The sequence below is a fragment of the Musa acuminata genome, chromosome BXJ2-1 (assembly GCF_036884655.1).
Source record: "Musa acuminata AAA Group cultivar baxijiao chromosome BXJ2-1, Cavendish_Baxijiao_AAA, whole genome shotgun sequence".
Taxonomy (NCBI): domain Eukaryota; kingdom Viridiplantae; phylum Streptophyta; class Magnoliopsida; order Zingiberales; family Musaceae; genus Musa; species Musa acuminata.
In genome coordinates, this window is record NC_088338.1 from 6,158,706 (window position 1) to 6,181,942 (window position 23,237).

The 23,237-nt window shown below is 34.2% G+C and overlaps 1 protein-coding gene across 4 annotated transcripts; it reads right to left on the minus strand.

Annotated features, from left to right (window-relative positions):
- Positions 1-169: 169 nt before the first annotated feature.
- LOC135598633 (protein MODIFIER OF SNC1 1-like) lies at positions 170-18,419 on the minus strand. 4 transcript variants are annotated; one of them, XM_065092736.1, is made up of 11 exons: positions 18,212-18,419; positions 17,827-17,977; positions 17,017-17,163; positions 13,775-13,854; positions 11,719-11,793; positions 11,584-11,628; positions 11,074-11,449; positions 10,807-10,903; positions 5,877-5,954; positions 4,069-5,747; positions 170-3,098 (listed from the first exon to the last, which is right to left on the minus strand). In XM_065092736.1, exons 4-11 carry the CDS (start codon positions 13,804-13,806, stop codon positions 609-611), a joined length of 4,872 nt encoding a protein of 1,623 aa, XP_064948808.1. In that variant the 5' UTR covers positions 13,807-13,854; positions 17,017-17,163; positions 17,827-17,977; positions 18,212-18,419; the 3' UTR covers positions 170-608. The 4 variants fall into 4 exon arrangements, with proteins under 4 accessions (XP_064948808.1, XP_064948807.1, XP_064948810.1 ...); XM_065092735.1 differs by lacking the exon at positions 17,827-17,977; XM_065092738.1 differs by lacking the exon at positions 17,017-17,163.
- Positions 18,420-23,237: the final 4,818 nt, after the last annotated feature.

Genomic DNA, 23,237 nt, shown 5'->3' on the forward strand with positions numbered 1-23,237 from the left:
TGAGTAGTGCCAAAATCATATGAAGAAGGAAAACAGAAAAACACAATGCAACACCACTGCTCGCATACGTGAGTATTGCCAAAATCATATCAAGAACGAAAACAGAGAAACACAATGCAACACCACTGCTTTGCATATGTGAGTAGTGCCAAAATCATATCAAGAAGAATGAAAACAGAAAAACACAATGCAACACCTTAATCATAAGTCTATTTCTGTACACAGGTTCCACATAGGGCACACGGATTGGACTTACAGTAGTTAAACAACAAATGTGTCAGGTAAGACTAACTGCGGCAGCAAGCATACCCATGGCAGGAAGAAATTTTACCTCAACGAAAATTTGAAGCTGTATCTAACGAGTGGGACTAAAAGCAAGTCAAAACCAACAAGTTTCAGAAGACAGTAAATCATACTAAGTCATTGTCCTTGGATTTAAGCCGGTCACCAGACTCCAACATGCTGACAACTAAATAAGACTGATTCAAACTTTGACCTTCACCCGACTCCACAAGCTATCCACTACCCACAAGCATACGTGCAGAAAATTTAGAGCCTGTTGTGACGGCTGTGCACAAACGGATCCATGCATGCACCTGTCACATGTTTCATTCTTCGCTGTTGCAAGAATCATTAACATGAGCAGTGGCACCACTATCCCGCCTAACGAAGTGACCAGGGTTTCTTGTTTGTGTCTGAACCCGTTCCTTGTACCTCTGTCTAGAAGCATGATGACTCTGAGCTTCTTGGTCAATGTGAGAGTCCAACTGTCTTATATCACTTGGCTTATTATAAGAACCCACAGGCTGGTATCCCAAGTGTGAGTTGTTCTTTCGCTTGTCGCCATTTTTCTGCACATTTGATCTTCCAGAAGTTAGCATTGAATCCCTAATTCTATATGTTGCTTCCTGACCTCTGTTAAAACGCCCACCGCGATGTCCATGTCGCTGAGCATTCATATTTTCTGGAGGTAAAGCAGTATCAATTGGCACATCTGGTTTTGGGATGTGAATCTGCTCCTTTGATGGATCAGAACTACTAGCACCTGTCTCAGTTCTGATAGAATCTTTATGACCAGCATCTGTGACTACATGATCTTTTTCAGTCAGGGCACTATCATTCTCGTTATATGAAGAATTACTCTCAAAGCCTGGAGAAGTGAACTTCTCGGACCTGCCATCATGAGAAGGGTTTCTTTGACTTCCACTGCCCGTAGTTCCCTGCTGTTGATTGTGAGAATAAGTCTGAGACTTTGGTTTCCAGTGACTCTGAGTTCTAATATGCTCAGTGATAGCATTCTTATTATCCTTTGTAGAATTTCTTGTATCAGTCTCATTTATATCCAAGATGGGAGAACCAACGCCAGCTTTATCATCCATTCCATGCTGCAAATATTGATGATCAGGAGTCATGACATAATTCCTTCCTCTAGGTCTGTGAACTTGCTGATTTCTTTGCCTGCTTGTTACTCCCTGATCCTTAATCACAGCAGGAAGGACACCTGAATCTTTCACCAGAGAATCGTTTCTGCTCTCCCAGCCATCAGATTTTACTTGTTCCGGTAATAATTGATGCTGACCAGAAGGCCTATTAAAAAGCTTACTAGTGTCGGAAGAACTCAAGCTTTCATTTGAATTCTGCAAAGGTAATGTAGATTCAGATGAACTCCTCTGCCGCCAAGTGGCATGTGCCCTACCGCGTTTGCTAGGCTTATTATCCTCCCCGTTTGTATTAGAAAAGAAGTCAGTGCTCCGAGGCTCTGACCCATCAAATTTACCTATTCTAACACCTTTAGAATCAGTGTAAGACTCATTGGGCACGTCACCCGTTGCCGACTGATTAACATAGGATGAAGATTTTCGTGTGTTCTCATGCTGTAAAATTTCTTTGGCTACAGGCTTAGGCACATATCTCTCTATTTCAGCCCTCCTTGTTCTCATACCATTGTGTAAATCATGTTCATTCCTTTGTGAAGACTCATAGTTACTTCCCATCATACTACTCTGACTGCTTTCCTCAGGTTGCTCATTCTTATTTGCAGGTTTTATAGGTGCCCAGACAACAGTCTCACTTCCATGGACCTTGTCCATGTTCCTAACAATTTGCTGGCTTCTGGCTGGCCTTCTAGGTGGTTGGGGTTTCCATTGGTTGTTCAGCCTACCATGAACTTCCTCAATAATATTTGAACACCCTTGGTTGGAATGTACTACACCATCCCTGGAGTCTTGACTTCCACTATTTTCAGGAGAAACTTGGGCAAGCACTGATGAAGTCACTGTAATAGATGCCGGTGGATGAGACTTGGAACTTTCACTCAGACGTTCTTCAACATTTTCATGGGAATGTGCTGAAAAGGACAAACTAGAAGTCATTAAAGGCTCATCCTTGTTCTTATTCCTCGAATTCCTACTGTTTTTCTTCTTGTGCTGAAGAGAAGGATCCCCATTATGTTGCAACATAGCACTATCTGGTGCAGGTGTATTGACCTCATCAATGATTTCTGGACTCTCTTTGTTCTCAGCAGTGACTGGCTTCTCATCTGGGCTTCTTTCCTGCACAACCTCATCTAGACATTTTGACCCCACATTCTCCATCATTGGCTTCTCTCCTAAACTTTTCTCCAGTGGAACTTTCTGTCTTCTTCTATGTCCCATCTGTTTATGCTTGGAACCAACACTCACATGAGACTGTGAACCAATATTATGGGTTGTCATTTCTGTAGTATTTGTCTCATGCCCCAGTGATGACGGATGTGAAACCGTATTTAAAGGCAAAGCAATTGATGTTCCATGTTCTATGTTATCACAATCACCTGCCTGGAGAAATATGTCAGCATTCTCCACTAGGACACCACCTGGAGGGTTACCCGTTAGAGCATCAGTTTGAGCAATATCTGTTCTAGATTCCTCTTGGTGCTGCACACTCTTTCTTGTGGAAAAAGCATCATTCAATTTTTGATTCATACTTTGTGCTGCTGAGCGTCTGTTCAGTTCCTCCAACTTTGCAAGAGCTTTTGCCTTTTGTTCCCTTGTTCTCTCCTCCTCCTCCTCCTTCAGTTGCTTTGCACGCTGAGCAGCAATCTCTTTTAATTTGGCACGCTATAAGAAAAGTAAAAAAAGTGATGTTATAACTACTAACTGACACAATTAAGACCTTAAAAAAACAAGACAAAGCACAATCCTTAGAAATTTTCACCAAATTTATGACCAAAATCCTGTCATTATTCATAGATTATATAATTCTCTCTAGAATTTGAAACACCTAATATTTGTGCTTCAACCTAGCAACCTCATTAATTCCATAGGGATACAATATATTTCTTTTGCACAAATCATATAGAAACAGTAGGAACAAGCTGAACATAAGCATATTAGGTCCATGTCATATATGGCACCAAAATAATAACCTTGCTGAAACAAAATGTATTTAGCTCTCTCAAAAACATGTTCAAAATATGCATGATGCTTTTCAACCAAGTGTTGCAACTTCTATTGTTGTCTCTTTCTACCAGATTTTATTTTCTTTATCACATAAGATTTGTTAAGAACAATGTTCAACTTTCACGATTCTATTGACAATGTCAAACAACACAGGCCTATTCACCGTTTATCCAGATATTCTTTCAAATCAAACATGACACACAGGCTTGTTTTGTGTGTTAACAAACCCCTTGGAAGGACCAGTTAAGTCTGTTTTAATAAAATGATGAGCTTGCACCATACACATGTACAAATTTGCAATAAAATTGAGCATGTTCATGTACTCCAAGCACAGAAAAAACACCAACATTTCTGGATTAGACAACCCAACTTTTGTAGCAGACACATCTCAAAATATGTCAGTTGTGGGCATCTGTATATAATCCAAAAACATCAAGCAGCAGTAATAATCACAAATTGTTGGAAGGTGTGCAATGCTCAAATCAAGAGATGTAAATTTCCTTGAAAATCTAATTTAATCTATTCAACATGGAAACCTGAGCTATCATGTGATGAGATGGAGAACTATCACCTTGTTTTGTGTACCAAACAATTTCTCTATATGCCAAGGTAAATAAAAGCTACATACCTGGGCTCTGTGATCAAGTAGATCTGAAGAGGATGTCAAAACAGTCTCCTTAGAAGAGTGATTATCAAGAATCCCGGAGACTGGGCCATCTGCAATTTTTTTCTCAACGGGAATGACAGTGGAATCTCTTCCAGACGATTCTATTGTCAATCCACCATCGACCTGATTATCTAATAATGGCTTAGCTTGATAATTATTCCTTCGTGTGGAAATTATCCTTTTTGGAACATGTGAATAAACTGCTTCACCAGGTATCAAAGAATCAGGCTTCATTAGGGCAAAATCTTGATATTCTGATGTCCCAGGGACAACTGCTGAATCAATAAATTCATTAGAATTATTAATTACATTTATAGAACCACCATCAGAAGAAACAGGCATCACCATAGTACTTGATATAGGGCCATTTATGGAACTCCCCTCAAAAGAAACAGACATAGGTGTAACACTAGATGTTGAAGCATTTTCAGTAGGTGCAGCATCAGAGAAAATAGCTTGTGCAGGACGTTCAGTTTTTGCATTGGCAAACTTCTGTTGTTTCGTTTGCTCTTTTCTAAGTGGCAATTGTCCAACATCAAGGTTATCAGCATTCCTCACTTTGTTATTTAAGCCTTCTATCTTTTCAATCAGTGCAGAATTCTTTCTCATAATGGGATAATGTTTCTGATCCTGAACCACTGGAATTGTAATACCTGGTTCTCTCCTCAGCAGGCCATCGGATGTTCTGCACTTATTTTTTCCCAAGTTAGTGGCACCAACTTTTGAAAGCTGATCTTCATGATTACCAACTAGCTCGGTTGGAGCCTGGCAATCAGTCAAAGTAACAGATTTTGTTGTTTCATTCTTTCCGCCAGCTATGGACAGCTCACCCTCCTTAGAATTGGAATCTCCTGGTTTGAATTCTAAATCAAAATGCCTTGAAGAAGATGAACCATATTGCCCCTTCCCTTGTGGGTGATTATCTTTCAAGTCATCATGTGGCTTTAGCAAAACTTTGTAGTGCCCTTGATGAGGAACACAAGCTCTATCAGATAATATTGGTTCCTTGGTCAGTTGTGAATCATCTCGACCAGGGATATTCAGAAACTCTACTGAGGTCAAATTGTTATTATGATTAGGATGTTCATCATACAAATTTGGCCGAGTAGACACTTCTGTTGAAGGGATTTGTTGTTCACCTGAACTGCAAAAGCTTGCTTGATGATAGTTATGATATCCATCATAGGGACCCAAAGCTTGGTAAGGCCCAGGTCTAGCTGGAATAAGAGAATGACTAGGGAACATGTACGAATTTGGAACAACTTGAGGACGATATGTCTCTCCATTCGTAGGATGGTAAGTGCCTGATCCAGTTCCTGGCCTTGGAATAGCCTCAGAATTAGGTTGGAATGGACGTTGACAGTATGTAAAAGGATCAACAGGAAAACAGCCTGGGGGACCTGCTGGTCGGTATGGGCCACCTACTGCCCCTCCTCTATACCAAACCCCATCAGGATGCTGGCCTGAAGGACGATGCCAAGAATTGAACTGATGAGATGTCACTTTTGAGCTTTGATATGGCTGTGTCTGCTGTGGGTTATTCAGCCATTTTTGATTTAGTAAAGCACCACCACCTTCAACATATGAATTTCTCTCTGTTCTGAAAGTACTAGCATTTTCATTATCCACAAAACTATCTCCTGGAATTCATAAAACAGATTTCACATTGTAATGAGACAAGAGTAAACAAATCAGAAACTGAAAGCATAAGTTAGTGAATGAATGGAGCACAGTGCTTTCCAGAGGATTATAAAGTCACAGCAACCTACCACTCGCAGGAAGTTCTAGCTTTTCATTGGGTCTCGATGCACCAGAAGCAGCAGCAGAGGGTGATTGGGAATTGTGACCTGGTAGTGAGAGACACTGATCAAAAAACCTTCTCGGCATTGTGAAGTAAAAAGATATCCATTTACTTACAATTCTCCCATTCAATTCTCTTTAGCTTCAACAAACTTAAGCTAAGTGTGGACCACAAAAATACTGAATTTGGGAAAGAACACTAATGCAGAACACATGATGTCAATCAGAAAAAAGCAAGAAGTCTGCTGAACAACAAATTAGAATGCAGGAAATCAATTTTGAGAACATTGATGTGACAAGGACAAAAAATATCAGATGATACATCTTGATCCATGGTTGTAATGACCTAGCTTATATAAGTTTTGAACTTGATCACCACGATCCTGTGATATGTATTCTATTTTAATTTGCATATCATGGTGCTTTCACAATACTACCGGTCCCATCTGTAACTACATTGTGACAAGGCCAATCTAAAAATCAACTCAAACATGTACTATAGATTGACTTAATCATTACAAATTATTCTAGGTTACGAATATGGGCAAATCACATTTACCCACATGAGATGCAGCAGTTTTGCACCTACACTGATAATGCTCTAGGTCATGACATTTTGTCCACCTGTGAAATATTTATTATGCAGGTTACTCTTTATGTGACCTACTTGTGGTTGCTTTGTAATTTACTGATGTTTAGTAAGAAGTAATACTTAAAAGTTAAAACTAAGGTGAGTGCAGAAGGGTGACAACCCATTGCACAAGTTATATAATAAAAAACAAGCACCAATTAAGCTTAATTCCACTGTATTTATGGCATTGTAATTGTCGGTGTGTTTTCAACCACCACAAAGGCTCAACAGCAAATAGAGGCCAAAAAGAAACACAACTAAATATTTGTCAACATCTTGACATTAAATAGCAAAATAATTGACGAAGAAATACATCTTACAGAGTTTATCCTTCCCTCCAAATTACTATTTCATTACCCAGATTTGCTCAAATGGCATCTTAAATGCTATGACCAATATTTTCCCAGTCTGCTAATGGCAGGTGATTGACAAAAAGAGTGCATATAACTGTCATATCACAGACAAGAAGTAAATGAAGTCCTACCTCACAAGTGTGCAAAGGTAATTCTCCCATACAACATTTTTTCCCCTATTTATTTCCGCAACACTCAATTCATAAACATGCATAACGAATTAACATATTAAGTTAGAACCAGAGTGTTGTTCATTAGATTTCCTTTTTAACTCGAGACAAATTTGGCAACATAGAAAGGGTTAGCCAATGCATGAGGCTACCGCTAATGCAAGTTTTGAGGATTGTCAAACTATAATATACAAGACAACAAGATGTAATATCCCAACTATTTGGGGTTTATATAGATTGTGTATGCCAATTGAGCTCTATTCAAAGCAATAATATTTGTTAAGTCAAGAGTATTTATATCTTTGTTTATAATCAAAGTCCTACCTCACAAGTGTGCAAAGGTAATTCTCCCATACAACTAATTTTTCCACTATTTATTTCTGCAAGGCTAAATTCATAAACAGGTATAATGAATTCACATATTAGAAGTTATAACCATGGCATGGTTCATTAGATTTCCTCTTTAACTCGAAAAAAATTTGGCAACATAAAAAGGGTTAGCCAATGCATGAGGATACCACTAATGCAAGATCTGAGCATAGTCAACATATAATATGCATTTGGGATTGGTTATATAATATCCCAACCATTGGGGGTTGGTTATATAGATTTTTAATGCCATTGAGCTCTATTCAAAGCAATATTATTAGTTAAGTCAAGAGTATCTATATCTTTGTTTATAATCGAACCAAGATACCTAAAACTCTTATTGGAACTAATTGTCTATCCATCTTAACTACATTTGCAATTTTTCTCTTAGTACCCAACTACCCATTTATTTAGTCTTCGCTAGTAATTCTTCCTACAGTTCTAACACTAGTGCCTATATTATCATACATATCTTTCAAGGTACATGTAATTAGTAGATTTATATTTTTTTAAAATCTCATCAAATAAATCTTTAGGGGTTCTATCTTTTTTAAAGCTTATAGAAAACATATACAATCCTTTCTTTTGCTCACTATAATTCTTCACTAATTGCCTTAATAAATAAATAGCTTCTGCATCTACCAAGCATAAAACCAAATTGATTCTTAGATGTATTTTTTCACTTCTCATAACATTTTTAGTTACTCTTTCTCAAAATTTTATAATGAGATTCATTACCTTAATTACTCTATAACTAAAATAGCTCTAGATATATCCTTTATTTTTACATGTTGATACTAAATAACTCTTCATACATAGGGCATCTATTATTTTTCTAAAACTTTATTGAAGAAACTAGTCTACTAAACTCTCTCTTGATGTCCCAAACTTTTTTGAACATCAATAAGATTATTATCTATCCTACACTCTTATCTATTTTCATCTTTAAATCTTCTTCTACCTCATTTGTTTGTTCTAAATTTATAAACAAATCCATAATTGTTAGACCTAAGACTATTATTTATCTCTAAGAGCTAAGTTATTTATTGAATGTTCATAAATAAAAATAACTTCTCAGTCTTTCCTTAATCTGTATATCATTAACAAGTATCTTTTAATCTTCATCTTTTATGTAAATTCACTTTTTTCACTAGTTTTAGTAATTCGAAGAAAAATTAATTTTCTTCATCCTCAATATCCAGCTTATTCTGAGAATTAACATAAATCTTGAACCTTGTCATATACTTGAAGCACTTTTAGCATTTTTTTAAATTTTATACATCTTTAAAAAAATTTCCTCAATTTTGTAATCTAGCCAATATTTATAGAACGATCTTCCAAAATACAATAAACATAATTTTTTTCCTTTCAAACAGCCTTTATGCACAGTGCATTTCCAACCAGTTATATAACTAAGGGGCAGACCTATATAGACAAAGCTCCCACTAATGCATGGTATGCAATCTTATTCCAACATGTACTCAGTTTACGCTAAAACAAACAAGTTCAGTAATCCATGTAGTCTAGGTAGCGCGTGAAGGCCCCTCCAATGCAGGGTTGCCATAGCCTCACCTTTACAAGCAGAGATATTGTTTTAAAAAGCTAGTCACCTAGCTTGCAAAAGAGTATCCTTATTGTGGAGGCAATGTTCGATATCTAAATAATCTTAAACCACCATACTAAATGTTCTAGCTTAAAGTTTATTCATACTTTCCTCTTTTCTCTGTCGTATCACACCATAAAACCTTGCTCTAATAATAACAATCATTAATAAGCTCACCCATAACTACTAGCAGAGTCATTAGCACTGATCATTTATGCAAACCCATCATGGAACGCCATTGATTTTTGTCAACTTGAATTCACACACTTTTCATGTTCATTTGGCAACATACTCATCGAACCTTAATATTATGAATCTAGCTGCATTTTCTATATAACATTTAGATGCTTCTTTTAAGTTTGAAAACCATATGAAGGTCTCCACCAATGACCCTTTTCTTAGTTGTTTAAGTGAAGAGCTTCTATTAGGCCTGACCACGATTCCAGAACCAACAGTTCCAAAACAAGAATCGGATCCAATCCAGTATGGGCCGGTTTTGGAACCAGAACCGGTGATTCCAGTTCGAACCGCCAACTTTTTATTATTTTTAATTCAAATGTTTAAAAATAAAAAATCATAAATTTATTTACGAATAATAAAATTAATTTAAAATTACTAAACTGATGGTTCGAATTGGAACTGGAACCTGAACCACTAGTTTCGAAATCAGCAATTCCAGTTCAATTTGGGACCTACAAACTGCCAGGTCAATTCGGTTCTAGTTTCGACCCGGTTCGGTTCAAACCATGGTCAGGCCTAGCTTCTTAGCATTTAATGGTATAAAATAATGTTTCATCCAACAAAAATAATATAATAAAGACTTCTAAAAATGCTTAGATCTATTGTCTAACACACAAAAAGTAGCTAAAAGTCATAATTACACCCCTTAAAAAGCCAATTAGTGTTTGAGACAAAATATCAATGAACGATAGAACATTTTGATGTCTCGTACACAAATAAAGGGAAAAATGCTTCATGCAAAAGCAACAACATTGAGCTCATAAAGTAGAGAACGGAATCTCTAAAATTTTGTGGTTGCTGGAAAGAGGACAAGCACTGAACAATAGCCTTTTCTAAAAGATCAATATACTGTTCCATTTTAGTTGTTTCAAATAGTAAAGTTTTGTTCTTGGTACTTCTGTTGGCCTTTTTTAAATTTCGGTTCTGCTAAAATTAATTTAATCGTGAACTAGTTTAATGCTCTTTTAGTTTTGCTAGTGGCTGACAGCTAAACATCATATTGACGGACAAGTTTGTATTCATGATTACTATCCTTTCCAATAAGAACATCTCCATGAAATCCAACATGATTTAAAATAAATTCAAGATTAAACTAAAGGCTATACCAACTCTCTAAACTATCACCAACAAAAAATGGCACAATTTTAATAAGGCACAAAAAATTTTCATGCAAAATGTATGTCAACTAACAATTCGTCCAATCTTTGCAAAGAGCGATCCTGAGATGACAAAGAAAATAAAATAAAAGATGACATGACTTAGAAGCTCTGTTTCTATCATACACAAAAGTTTTTAAAAAAAGTCTGAATTAAAATCATCTAATGAAATTTCATTGTATATCTTACAAGTTGCAACCCATTGCAGAACCTACCACAATGCCCCAAGGACACACACAAGCTAATCCTTAATACAATACATAGTATATAGAATACTAGACTATTCAAAGTTGCAGTGCACTAATCAACATACAACTTAGATCCAACGTTTAGTACCTTTGATACACAGACAAGAAAAAGATTAAAAAGTAATCACCTTGCGGACTGTGTGACTCGGATTTTTTCTCAGAGCCTAGTGTTGGGAAATCTCCTGAACTGAGGGAAAACTCATCAGTTTTTGATGATGCAACCCCCTAAAAGGATACAAAGTCAGGTTGCATGCCAGAAATAGGGATTAAGTTTGGATTCAGGATATAGAAGGCAGATGTTGCTAAAAATGAACATCAAAGCACAATTGCAGGTGTTGCAAAAAAATGCCTTCTAGAGATTTGAGCATCAAACAGATTGGCTTTTAGGGAAGTACCAATTTCTCAGCAGTTCTAGTAGCCCCCCATGCAACTGCAGATTCTGATGAATTTTCTGCAAAGCGAGACAACTGAGAGCTACCTGGCCTTGTTTCTGCACTTCGAGGACGAGCTGAAACAATTGGTGTTTGGTTCGATGGCAATAATCCAGATGCTGTAGATGGCCGTGAATTTGAACCCCATGCATTGGGTGAAGGGTCTTGGGACCTATCACTACCTGCTGTTGATGGCCTTGTACCACTTCCAGATGATGGGCGACCACTATAGTGACTTGGTGAACCAGTACTTCCATCAGTCTTAGGTGATAGTAATGTTGATGAACTCCAGACATTTGGAGTTGCTGAAGATGATCGACTTCCCCAAGTAAGTGTACCCCTAAAATATGAAGCAGAGTCATATTGCTACTAGAATAAACTAGAAAATCTTGCAATTGACTATACTGAACTATGAAAAAACAACAGTATGAAATACTATGAAAGTAATACAATGTAATGAAGCAATAGCCTCACTTTGGAACAATTTCCACATTTGGATCAAGACCATTGTTCTCCAACCTTCAAAGGCGATAAAAAAAAGATAATTTAGATATTGTGGGCTACATACATCAATAAGTTTTTGGTTTGGTACAAAGAATAAATTTTTACCTTTGACTCGGTAAATTGATGGGTTTTGGTACTTTGCCCAAGATAGTCATGCCCGACTTTCGTGCAGAAGCCCATCTAACAAGTAAATTGTAGAGATTGATCATCTATTAGTGCAGCTATGGCAAAAAAAATCACTTATAAGTACTGAAAAACAGGACAAGACAATCTTGATTGTAAGTAAAGAAAAAGGGATGATTTCTATTACCATGATAACAAGCAAATAGGCTGCAAGGTATGAACAAGTCAGTACAATTCTTTGTCTGTTGTTACACAAAAGATATCATTTACAGTAAGTGGGCATTGCCAGTCAGTGGGTTTTGCATTTTCCCCAGAGGAAAAATGATAGTACTTATAGTCATCCTTCAGAATAGTTCCATTACAATACTCTGTAGCATAAACAATGTATACTAACGTCATGAGTTCAGGTTTTCAAATAGCCAAAGGAAGTCCGTATATGTGCTGTACAATATTTTAGTTTTACACCAAAAGCAAAATAAAAGAGCACCATATTAGCCATTATATGTGTTGTATACAATTTCACTTTTACATCAAAACTAAGCATTGAAGGTTTCATCACACAAGACTTCTTCAACCAAAATAACACAGCTTTTGTTAAGCAGAATGGCACAGACATCCAAATGCACATGCATGTGACCTGAATAGGGCACATACACTATATACAGAGAAATTATATAAGTTCAACCAAAAGTAACTATGATAGTGGGCAAAAAAGAGGGTCTAACTTAGCCAAATTGTGACAAATTCTCCCAACAACAAGAAGTTGTAATGAATACTTTCCTGTCATCTATTTCTGTTGAGAACAATAACACTAGTCAAATTTTGAGCAATTATAAATCACTGTTAATGGTTTCTAATAAAGGTTGAGTCTCTATACTTCTACACACCAGTAATCACAATCATAATGCTACTTATTGAAAGAATGTTGATTGGGAATTAAAACCATTAGAAAAAACCAAAGCTGATTCCACAGCTTTAGGTGTTATCAAACATAGTTTGTCATATCAACCTACCCTCATATGGTTCGGTGCAAATTCAGATTATTTCTTTGCATTATGACAATATCAGTTGGAATTTTAAAAAATCATCTGGATTCAACCATACTCAGGCAGTATAAACCAAGTCCAATTAATTTGTCCACCTGTCATCCTTGAAAGAAAAAAGGAGTTGGCTGAGGATGACAACTATCACTAAGGGGGACTGTATGAGTAGAAGATATGAAGGAAGATGATGAACAAAAATGAAGCATGGAAATTGTGCCTATAATGTTAAAGAGGAGATGTCATTGACACATTAACCATTTGTCATCGCCACATTTTCCAACCACCATCCACCACTGCATGAGAGCCAAAAGATGGAAGCAGAGGAAACAAGAAGGATAACTTCTTGTCCTCCTAAAAGAAATGTCGAGACAAAGAAGGAAAACACCATAAAAATCAAGATAAATTTGAAATCTTGTAAGCACTCTCTTCAGGCAGTCCTTTCTTTACCTATCTTTGCACTACCTTTATCCATATGGTAATTGAAGAGGCAGCAAGGCCATACCACCACCATCTTGAGTAATGCAGGCAGATAGGTTTTAGATCATTTGTATATCATATATAACAGTTAACTTTGTCTGATATGACTATCTTTTAATTTCATGATAATTATAGCATAGCCTTCTTTTTCTTTATAGACTGCACTATGATATTATCGAGAAGTTAGATATCTTATGGAATATTAAAAAAATATTTTAGCATATATAGTTAATTTACAATCATTCGTTTGATCTAATGTTTATCATTTTTTATTTCAAATTATTTTGTCAATCAATCCCAACGTCATCTGATTGATCAATCCTACATACACCAAGAATATCACCCTTGGTCTAGATTGCCACTCCTAATCCCAAACAATACCAAACAAATTATAGAACTCACCCAATAGAGCTTGGCTCATTATTAAAAATATTTGACCCAGGAGTTATATACAATGCATAATAGTATTGAATGAAAAATGGATTAAAAAAACAAAATCCAGATGGTAAGACATCAACCTCCGATCTCCAGACAGAGTATTTGAAGCCATAAGACAGTGAAAGCTCTTGGATCATCAAAACGTATAGAAAATCACCACCTGAAATAAAAAATAACTTCATCATTAGTAACAGAAAGAAGTACTTTTGCATAAGAATATCGATGAATACACCTGACATTATTTTGCTTTTTTGTAGAATCAAATGAAGCTTCAGATAACATCTGACACAGTGACTTAATCCAAGATTTTTTTAGAGAACCTAATAAAAAATTTGTTTGTCCAACAAATTCCCTACGTTGTTGTTGTTGTATTGTATAAAGTTCCTACATTATCAACATCTGCAATTTGGCCCACAAAAACCTCATTTAATTAAAAAAAAACTATCATAAAATTCCTTTAGCAGCGAGGTTATATTTCTTATTATCAGAAAAAGAAATGTAACATAACTCAATCACCGGTTTTCCTCAACTTCTTTGCCGCCATTGTTATCAATAGTGTCAAAATAGTAGGTATGAAAAATAACCAAAAAAGCAGGTGGACAACAAGAATGCACTGTGGCAATAGTGGAAGTGGCATTGCCACTAAGCAGAACAGGTGGATGCGCAAATTGATCAAGTGGCATGGTAAAAATATTGTGAGCGACATTACCAATAAAGATGGCCAAGAGTAATAGTGATAACTGATAAGTCACTAAGGTGTTGGTGTCTATGGTAGGTGGATGGGGAGTAAGACCACAAAGGAGACAAGAACATAAATGTATTCAAGAGACAGAAAACTAAGGTGCATAGATGGGAGAAAGAAAGCTATATATTAAAAAACACAATAGTGGTCAAGGGTTTGATAATATCAAAGGCAAAGGTGGTGGCTTGAGTGGTGAGTTGATGAGATGGTAGGGTTGGCAAAAACGAGAGCATGAAAAGGATAAATGGCAGCCTCATTTTCTTACAGTTAAATTATGTCACTATAACATAAAATGTTCTTCAATCAGTACTAGGAGAAGACACTGGCAATGCAGTGACTACCAAACAAGAAAAACCGTGACTTCTAAGTTTTTGGCACTGATGTTTTGTTTTTGTCACAGTAAATAGTATGATAGAAAAAATGTATGTTTAGTATATATCACATGAAATGTCAGTTAAAGTGCAACATCTCATACAAGTTCAGCAAGGCCAGGGGATGGGCTTGGATTCAGGATTGAGATCAGTACAATAAGATCAACCAAAAATAATTTTAAAGTAATAAAATATAACTTGGAGAATTGAAACATAAGAAAATAGTATATTGAATTGAGAATTAAGATTTATTCAATATGGTTGATGGTGCATGCAAACCCTTCCTACGTCTCAATTCAGGCAACTTCACTGGCAAAATGAACTTGGTCCACAGTGTTATAGTTGCCTTGTTCATGTTTAATATATAAGTCATTGGACCACATCCCTCCACTCCAGCAAAGTACAAATGAGATTTGGACAGTTGTATCGTGGGAATTGATGGTTCCATTTTAAAGAATGATTGTGGAGTATTTTCACCTACTAACAAGATTTAAGATAGAAATATATGATCTAGAATAATAATAATGGATGAGGGAAGAGCTTGCAAATCCAATAACCATTGAAACCACATAATGGTCAGTATCGAGATCCAAAATCTCAGACAGTCTCCAGTTATCTCCAATAATCATGATCAACAAGCGACATGAGCTGCTGACAACAACATTAATTTTCTTCTCTGAACTTCTAATTCACTATCCTCTCCTCCACCTCCAGAAAAGAAAAAAGAATCCCACATCTGCATCTGCCACAAATAGCAGCCAGAGCTGACAACAACAAATGCTGGCAGAAAAATCTTTGAATCAGCAAGAACCTCCTAATCTATTTCTAGTCACTGCCAGTAATCTAGCAAAGTTATAGACCAAAATTGAGTAGGCCATGTCAAATTACAGTCATAATTAATTGGATCATATCCAGTGAAATTATGACCAAAGTTCATAGGACTACAGTTGACATTTGGATCAGCTACAGTTTCTAGAATCTGAATTTTAACAAGCTGAGAATATATATATATATATATATATATATATATATATATATATATATATATATATATATATATATATATATATATATATATATATATATATATATATATATATATATATTAGGACTACAAGGGTTCTTTTGCTTCATTTCTTTCCACTACTCCCACTTCACAAACTTCTTTCCTTATTCTAAGACCTCCTCTTCTTCTTGTTAGATCACCACAACAGCTGAAATGGCCTCCCCACAGTGATGTTCTGCTTCCAGCTTTTTTTTCTCTCTTGTTGTTCAACAATCTGGTTTCATCGATTCCCAGTTAAGCCACAAGTGGTTTAACAGGAAGGCTGAGAAATCAATCATAAGCAAAACCAACATCCAGATCTAGATCTACCAGATCAGATCAAGATATGTCACTCAAGGAAACCATGTTGACTTAAATTACTACAAATCATAGATAAGTCATAATTGTCTTAAGTGAAACAGGACTATATCAAGGGAAGCCATCAATTTCAAAAAAACGGCAAGCAAGGCTCCAATGAGGCCTGAGGCTTTCTTATTGTCTGTGACTTAAGGTGCATTGTGCTAAAAGCAAATGCTTATATACTAAAAGACAAAGTTCCTCATTTCCCGAAATTATAAAATAATAACTGCAAGCACAATGGTAATAAACAATGATAAGACTTGAGTTTGAGCTCTAATTATGTAAAATGCATGAGATCATGTTCAATAATGTGGATCTTCCATTCTAGCACTCCATTTTCTCATGTCTGAGTTGGAACTATTCAGAGCTTAATGCTATTGAAAATATTCAAGCCTTTTATATGAACAATATGTACATGCATATTAATATTTGCGGAAGTGAACTGATGGATAGCATAATTTAGACACATAAGGGGATTAGAGCGTAACTTTCTTGCTAAACGTATAAATAACCTTCTCAGAACATGTAATAAAGCCTATAATCTTTTCATGTTACACCTAATTCATGATTAATAACACTGGAACAGAAGCGTTTGATATGGTCAAATCATCTAACACTAAAATCATGCTACCCTGCGCTGGAAAAATAGAAATAAAATTAAAGTACATGTACACATTGAAGATATAAAATTTCAGGCCAGTGTGAAGCAATAAAAAAAATCAAATAATTACAAGCTTACCCACACAATTCATAATTAAAATGGATGAAACAGAATGGACATTAGAAAAACACAACAATATACACCTTTAATCAGCACTTGTAAATTTAAAAAACAAATAGTATGTGAGATTTCTTTTTTGGTGGCAGCTTAAAGCTACAGAAACAGCCTCTCTACTTGCAGGGTTGAGTATCTAGACCCACACTGGTGAGAACCTCGTGCAGTGGGTTGACCTGACACGAACAACAACAAAGATAAAATGCATGACAAATACGGATTTGAATCCGATTTCATGTATAAATACTTAAATAGATGCATGAATCATATATATATCACCGGCAAAAAGTCAAGCACAAGTCAGAAATAGAAGACATATCTTGAATTCAGATATTGGATATGGAAAAAAAACCAAGCCATATCTATAAAAGAGCTACAAGATAAACTGGGTACAAATATAAGATAAATGTATACCATAGGTATGAGATAGTTATAAGATAAATGTATACTATGTAATTATATCCAAATCCAATGGAAATGGATTCAGACAAATATCCAATCTATTTTCATCATCATTTATAAATTTTGTACCCCAGAAACCATATCTTAAGACATTTTCAAATTAAGAAAAGAAAACTGAGAAGAAACTAGGTGCTGCTTAAGGGTGATATTTGGATTAAAGAAAATGCCATTTTAATGATGCAATCTACTTCTTCAACAATAGTTCAAATCTTAATACCATAACCAAATGTTCCAGAATGTGTCACCGATGGCTTCGTTATCTTCCCAAGCCCAACGATTGATGACTAGTTCCTTTTTCAGACAGCGTGCTCAAAAAGACCTAATAGATGGTTAAGAATCTTATGGATCGCCTAGTTGATTGATGGAGATTAACTTACATGTACCAAGGGCCTATATCGTGGAAGCAACGTCAACAATTTGTCATATTCGGATACATAAAAAGAGCCCCCCGCCCTTTCTCCCTTTCTCGGGCATAACTAATTCATATGCGTCCAAAAAAATTGCGGAAAAAGATCTCCACATCTGTAACTGAAGTCAATCGTCATAGATCAAAAAAATCAAGAACGATATGAGTCACAGAAGACGATCATTAAGAGTAACTCAATCAGACGTAATCAATTTCTAAACCAAACAGTAGACAACCACAGTGATAAAAAGATCCACAATAATAGCCATTTGTAGCTGGTTTTCCCAGGCCGAATCATAGAACAAACCCCAAGGGAACCGTTAACCCTAGAAAAGAATAAGCATCCCGCTCCGTACCTCGTCAAACTTGTCGAGAGCCGACGAAGTCCCTGGAGTTTTCCGGCAGATCACGGCGGCCGTGAGCGATCGGAAGGGCCAGGAGATGCGGAATCGCCGCCGGAAGAGGCTTCCGCGAGGGGCTGTGGGGAGAGGAGAGAGAGACGGGAGGAGACAGAGGAGAGGAAGAAAGAGGGGCAGGGAAGGCAATATAATAGGAATGAAGGGTACATGGAACGTCTCTAGTGGTCGATCACCGTGTTTGTGTGCAACGAGTATAATAGGCGGATGCAAAGGCCTCCCCTTTTCACCGACGCACGGGATGCGCATGTTTTGCGTATCCTACGGGCCTTGATGATTGCCACGTGGTCGACCATACATGATGATGGGAGCCGTTCCCTTTCTTCCTACACAAAAATGTTGTAATATTTTTTTATTTTTTTAACTAGCTTAAAATAAATTAAAAAATATATAAAAATAATACTATAATATATATATATATATATATATTGATACAAATATACCCCTAAAAAACAAAGAGAGAAACGGAAAATATTAATAATTAGTTCGATCGACCCAAAAAAAAAAAATAGTGTAACCATATGTAAAAGCAATGTAATCGACGTGATTTAACACCAAACTAGTTTGACTTGTTTGATGAAAACTTATAAATTAAAATTGTGAGAATTTTTTATACATTTAAAAAGTTTAAATTTTATTTATATATTTCTAAAATAACGATGAGGAAAAACTAGAAACTTGGCATCTTGGAAACCGCCCATTATGTCGACTCAATGCTAAAGTCATTCAATGTTCTTGTTACTTTTGACTTAAACGTCGTGATGTAAAGCGATAAATTCTAAAGAGATAAAAATAAGACATGGGTTGGAGTAGATAAACATTTGAAGTGAAAATTATTATCAATATGATTGACAAGCATATAATACACCTGTCCCGTATGGTTCGTGAATAGATTAACATCCAAATTAAAATAGACAGTTAAAATGTTGATGTCTCTTGGTGCATTATAAGCAAAAAATTATAATCATATTACTGTTTTACGTTTATATTATAGTTATAAAAAAGTTAATATCAATACCATATATCAAAAATTAGAATGTGTGTACCTTTTGATTTTATTTTAAAAAAAATTTCTAATCTAAAAACTCATTCCGCGATCCAATCCTTACTATGTATATGTATAAATAAGATTAGACTCTCATTCTCCTCTTATTATATCATTCAAGAATCACTATAAATAATGAAATAATGATAAAGAGAGATGAGAATATACTTATAATCACATATATTATATGTTATCGAGGTCTTGTTCATTTCTATGCAAAAGCACCGAGCCTAAGATAAGTAGAGATTCCCTCTCATCAAGATCATATAATAAGGAATCTTACTATAAATAAATATCTATAATCGTATTCAAAATTCAATCGATATATCTTGTCCAATTAAATAAGGACATATAATCTAATATTCTCTCACTTGATTTATTAATTGATAAGATATAAAATAAATTTAAAAAATAAATAATAATAAACATATTTTTTTAAAAAAAATTATATAATTGAATTATAAAAAATTTAGAAATAATTTTATATATGATCATAATTTTTTAAAATAAATTAATAAGTATAATAAATATAATGATATTTTATTAAGTTTGACTATAAATACAAGTCATATGATTGTATGTCTTCAATGTTATACTTCCTTTTATGCATCATAATATTATTAGATTTTTCTATAATGTCATGTATCATAATACTATTAGTCAAAACATTATAAGATTTTTTCTAACTTAACATTATAATTATTCCTAAGCATACATACTATTTAGCTTATTCAAATCTTATTTATCTTTATTTATATTGTAATCAGTCTTAAATATGTCAAACTAAGAAAAAAGATAATTAAGAATGAATTATGTGAGGAAAGACTCATCTATATTAATATCTAATCCTTTAAAATTTGCAACCTTATTATCATATTAAGGATGTAATCATAAATCTCTTGATTAATATGTTAATTAATGACTTATCAACAAATTTAAACTTATCTTCTATGGCTCTTAAATATTATTGTAGCACTAGTTGTAAGTAGTAATGAAGTCTTAATTTTATTTACGATTATTATTCTTATAAATATTAGACAGAGCCTATTAGATATTTATTAAGCATGCATTTCATTAATTAATTTTATAATAATTTTATTAGTCATGTTTATGAATATTTTAATAAGTAATATCGGGTTAAGATCTAATACATACTATGTGAACTACGCATTCTCTAATACTAAAAGTATAAGAGTTTATGGAATAAAGTATCACTATAAAATATAAAATAGCATTAATGCTTTGATTTTTCAAAATGTAATAAATTATTGATATCCTTTATATTTCATATTTAGGTGAAATATTAATGTCCTTAGCGTTCATTCAAATTTATTTATGGAGGACTAATACCATTATTATATAATAATATTACTATCTTTGAGTATATAATCTTAAAGATATCAAAAATAGTATCATCCTACTTTAAATAATTATTTGAAATAGATTATCCTATCTAAATTTTCTAATTATATGTGTAATTATAAATATTATTTTTCTTAATATCACTTAAGATTAATTCTTTAATGTCATTTTATAAGTCATTAATCTAGACCACTTTGGTGACTATAAAATCAAAACAATAATATAAAATATAATTTAAAATATCTTATAAAAGGTAAAGTATTTATTGTAATTCACATTTGATAAGTCTATCATCTTAACTTATATTTAGCAACTACTAGTTAGATAAAATTTAAGAATATAAGTTACTAATAATATTCACTAAATACCACAAACAAACAAAATTATGAATATATCATATGAGAAAACTATAAAAAAAAAATCTATAATTTATATTTTTAAAATTTTTATAAATAACCTAAATATATCAATTAATCTTATTTAATTAGACATACCAGATTGAAATAATTTGAATTGGACTAAACCATTTGAGCTACCCAAATTAGACCCAATAGCCAACTCAATCAAAATTAGATTTAGTGAAAATCTAATTTAGAAACAAATTGATCAAAAATTGGGCTAAAATTATGTTTCGATCAATTTTTTTATTAAAGCATGTCAAATTTATCAACTTTATAGTTGAGGACATAAGTAAAAAATATTTGACTTTTGAATGGTAAAACTATAATTTTATTAGAATACATATTGAAAATATTTGATTTTTGAAACATAGAATTGTCATAAGGGGATATCGACCGGAATTAAATCATTCAAAATGGTAAAATGGTTTTTTTCTTATGTGAAAGCCATAACCATAATTCGTCTCTCTTACAGCTACCATTGTGTTATATCGTGCCCATGCGTGCACCCAACCACATGAGTCCTCACCGATGGCGACATTATAGTGGTGATGACGATGTTCAAAGGTCACATTCGATCTAAGAAAGTACTGCCACCATCTATCATTGTCCATCATTCAACCACTATGACTCCTTATCAGGCTGATGACCTTTGGTGTGGCTATCAATCCTGGTGTCGCCTAGTGTCATGCACTACCTACGACCATCACGGTGCGTAGCTCATTTGTTGCTTATGTTGTATGTCATTAACACAGCCAATCGCAAGTCATGTGACGTAGCCTGTTGATGTCATCTGTCGATCAGTCGTAGCAGCCAATTGCACACAACATCGCTGCCATGCATAATAATGACACCACATAAGGCAATTGTTGCATGTAGCACTATTGACTGCGGAGGAATGTTGTCCATAACAACAACTAACGATAATAGTGTTGTGGTCTAGGCAACCTCTATATCACAATGAGGACACTCTTATAACCCTTGCAACCAACACAAGACAATGATCAGAGTGTTGGCTAAATCTCCGTTGCATGTAAGACAACCACAAAATAGTAGCAATCGCCCACAACAGGACTATCACACACCACCAACATTTGTTGCATATAATAACACTATCACCTGTGTAGCCATTGCTCATGATAGGGTTAGCAACCAACGTAGGTCATTACGCTTAACAATATTAATACTGACAACAAGTTACCAATGACAACCTACTATTATGATTCTATCTATGTTGCATCGCCCATAAGCAAGTGAGGAAAATAATTAAATATATTCATATACTAGACATAATAATCATAAATTAGTTCAAAAAAAAAATCAACCTAGGATTAAAATAATGATTCAAAAGATAAATAGATCTAAAATTCTTTTATGATTTAAATCATTTTGATTTTAAAATATAGCTCAGATACCAATTGTAAGCATAAAATTATAATCATACTACTACTATTATGCAAAAAAAATTTAACGCCAAAAACTAAAATCCACTAATCATATATCAAATATAAAGATAAATATATATTTCGATATCATTCAAAAAATCTTTTCTAACCCGATAATGCACTCTGTAATTCAATTCATATAATGTAGCGATATAAAGCCACACAGAGAACTAGACTCTCGTTCTCTTCTCTTCATATCCTTTACAAATGATATAATAATAACTAAAGAGAGACAATAATAAATCTATAATATCGTGTATGTTGTATTATTATACATATTTTATGTTATTGAGCCCGTAGAAGGTTTGAAGAGTAAGAAGTTTAGGATAAGTAATTAGAAGACTCCCTCCCACCTCATCTCATAGGGAATCATACTTTAAATGTATTTATTTTTTATTAACTTATAATCATAATTAAAATCTGATCAAATATATAATATATCTTATACAATTAAACATTGTTACATAATCTATCATGTGTTCGCAACATTTAAAATTTATATTGCATCGGTACCTTGAGGATCCAATAGATATTTTAAATATGAGTTGATGTTATATTAAAAAAAAAAAATATTTCTGACTTGGATAGTGTATTGCAAATGTTCAAATATTGATGGTAGCATTTCAGTATTTTCAAAATGCTAATAAAATTGAAGTTTATCATTGACGACATAGTATTATCGATTATATATATATATATATATATATATATATTCT

Bases quoted from the DNA above. Each gene is read 5' to 3' on its own strand.
- LOC135598633 (XM_065092737.1), bottom strand. From the start codon at position 13,806: ATGGCTTCAAATACTCTGTCTGGAGATCGGAG. The intron at 11,450-11,583 runs GTGAGGCTATTG...TTCATATTTTAG, and splicing joins AATGTGGAAATTGTTCCAAA to GGGTACACTTACTTGGGGAA. The intron at 10,904-11,073 runs GTACTTCCCTAA...GTATCCTTTTAG, and splicing joins CTAGAACTGCTGAGAAATTG to GGGGTTGCATCATCAAAAAC.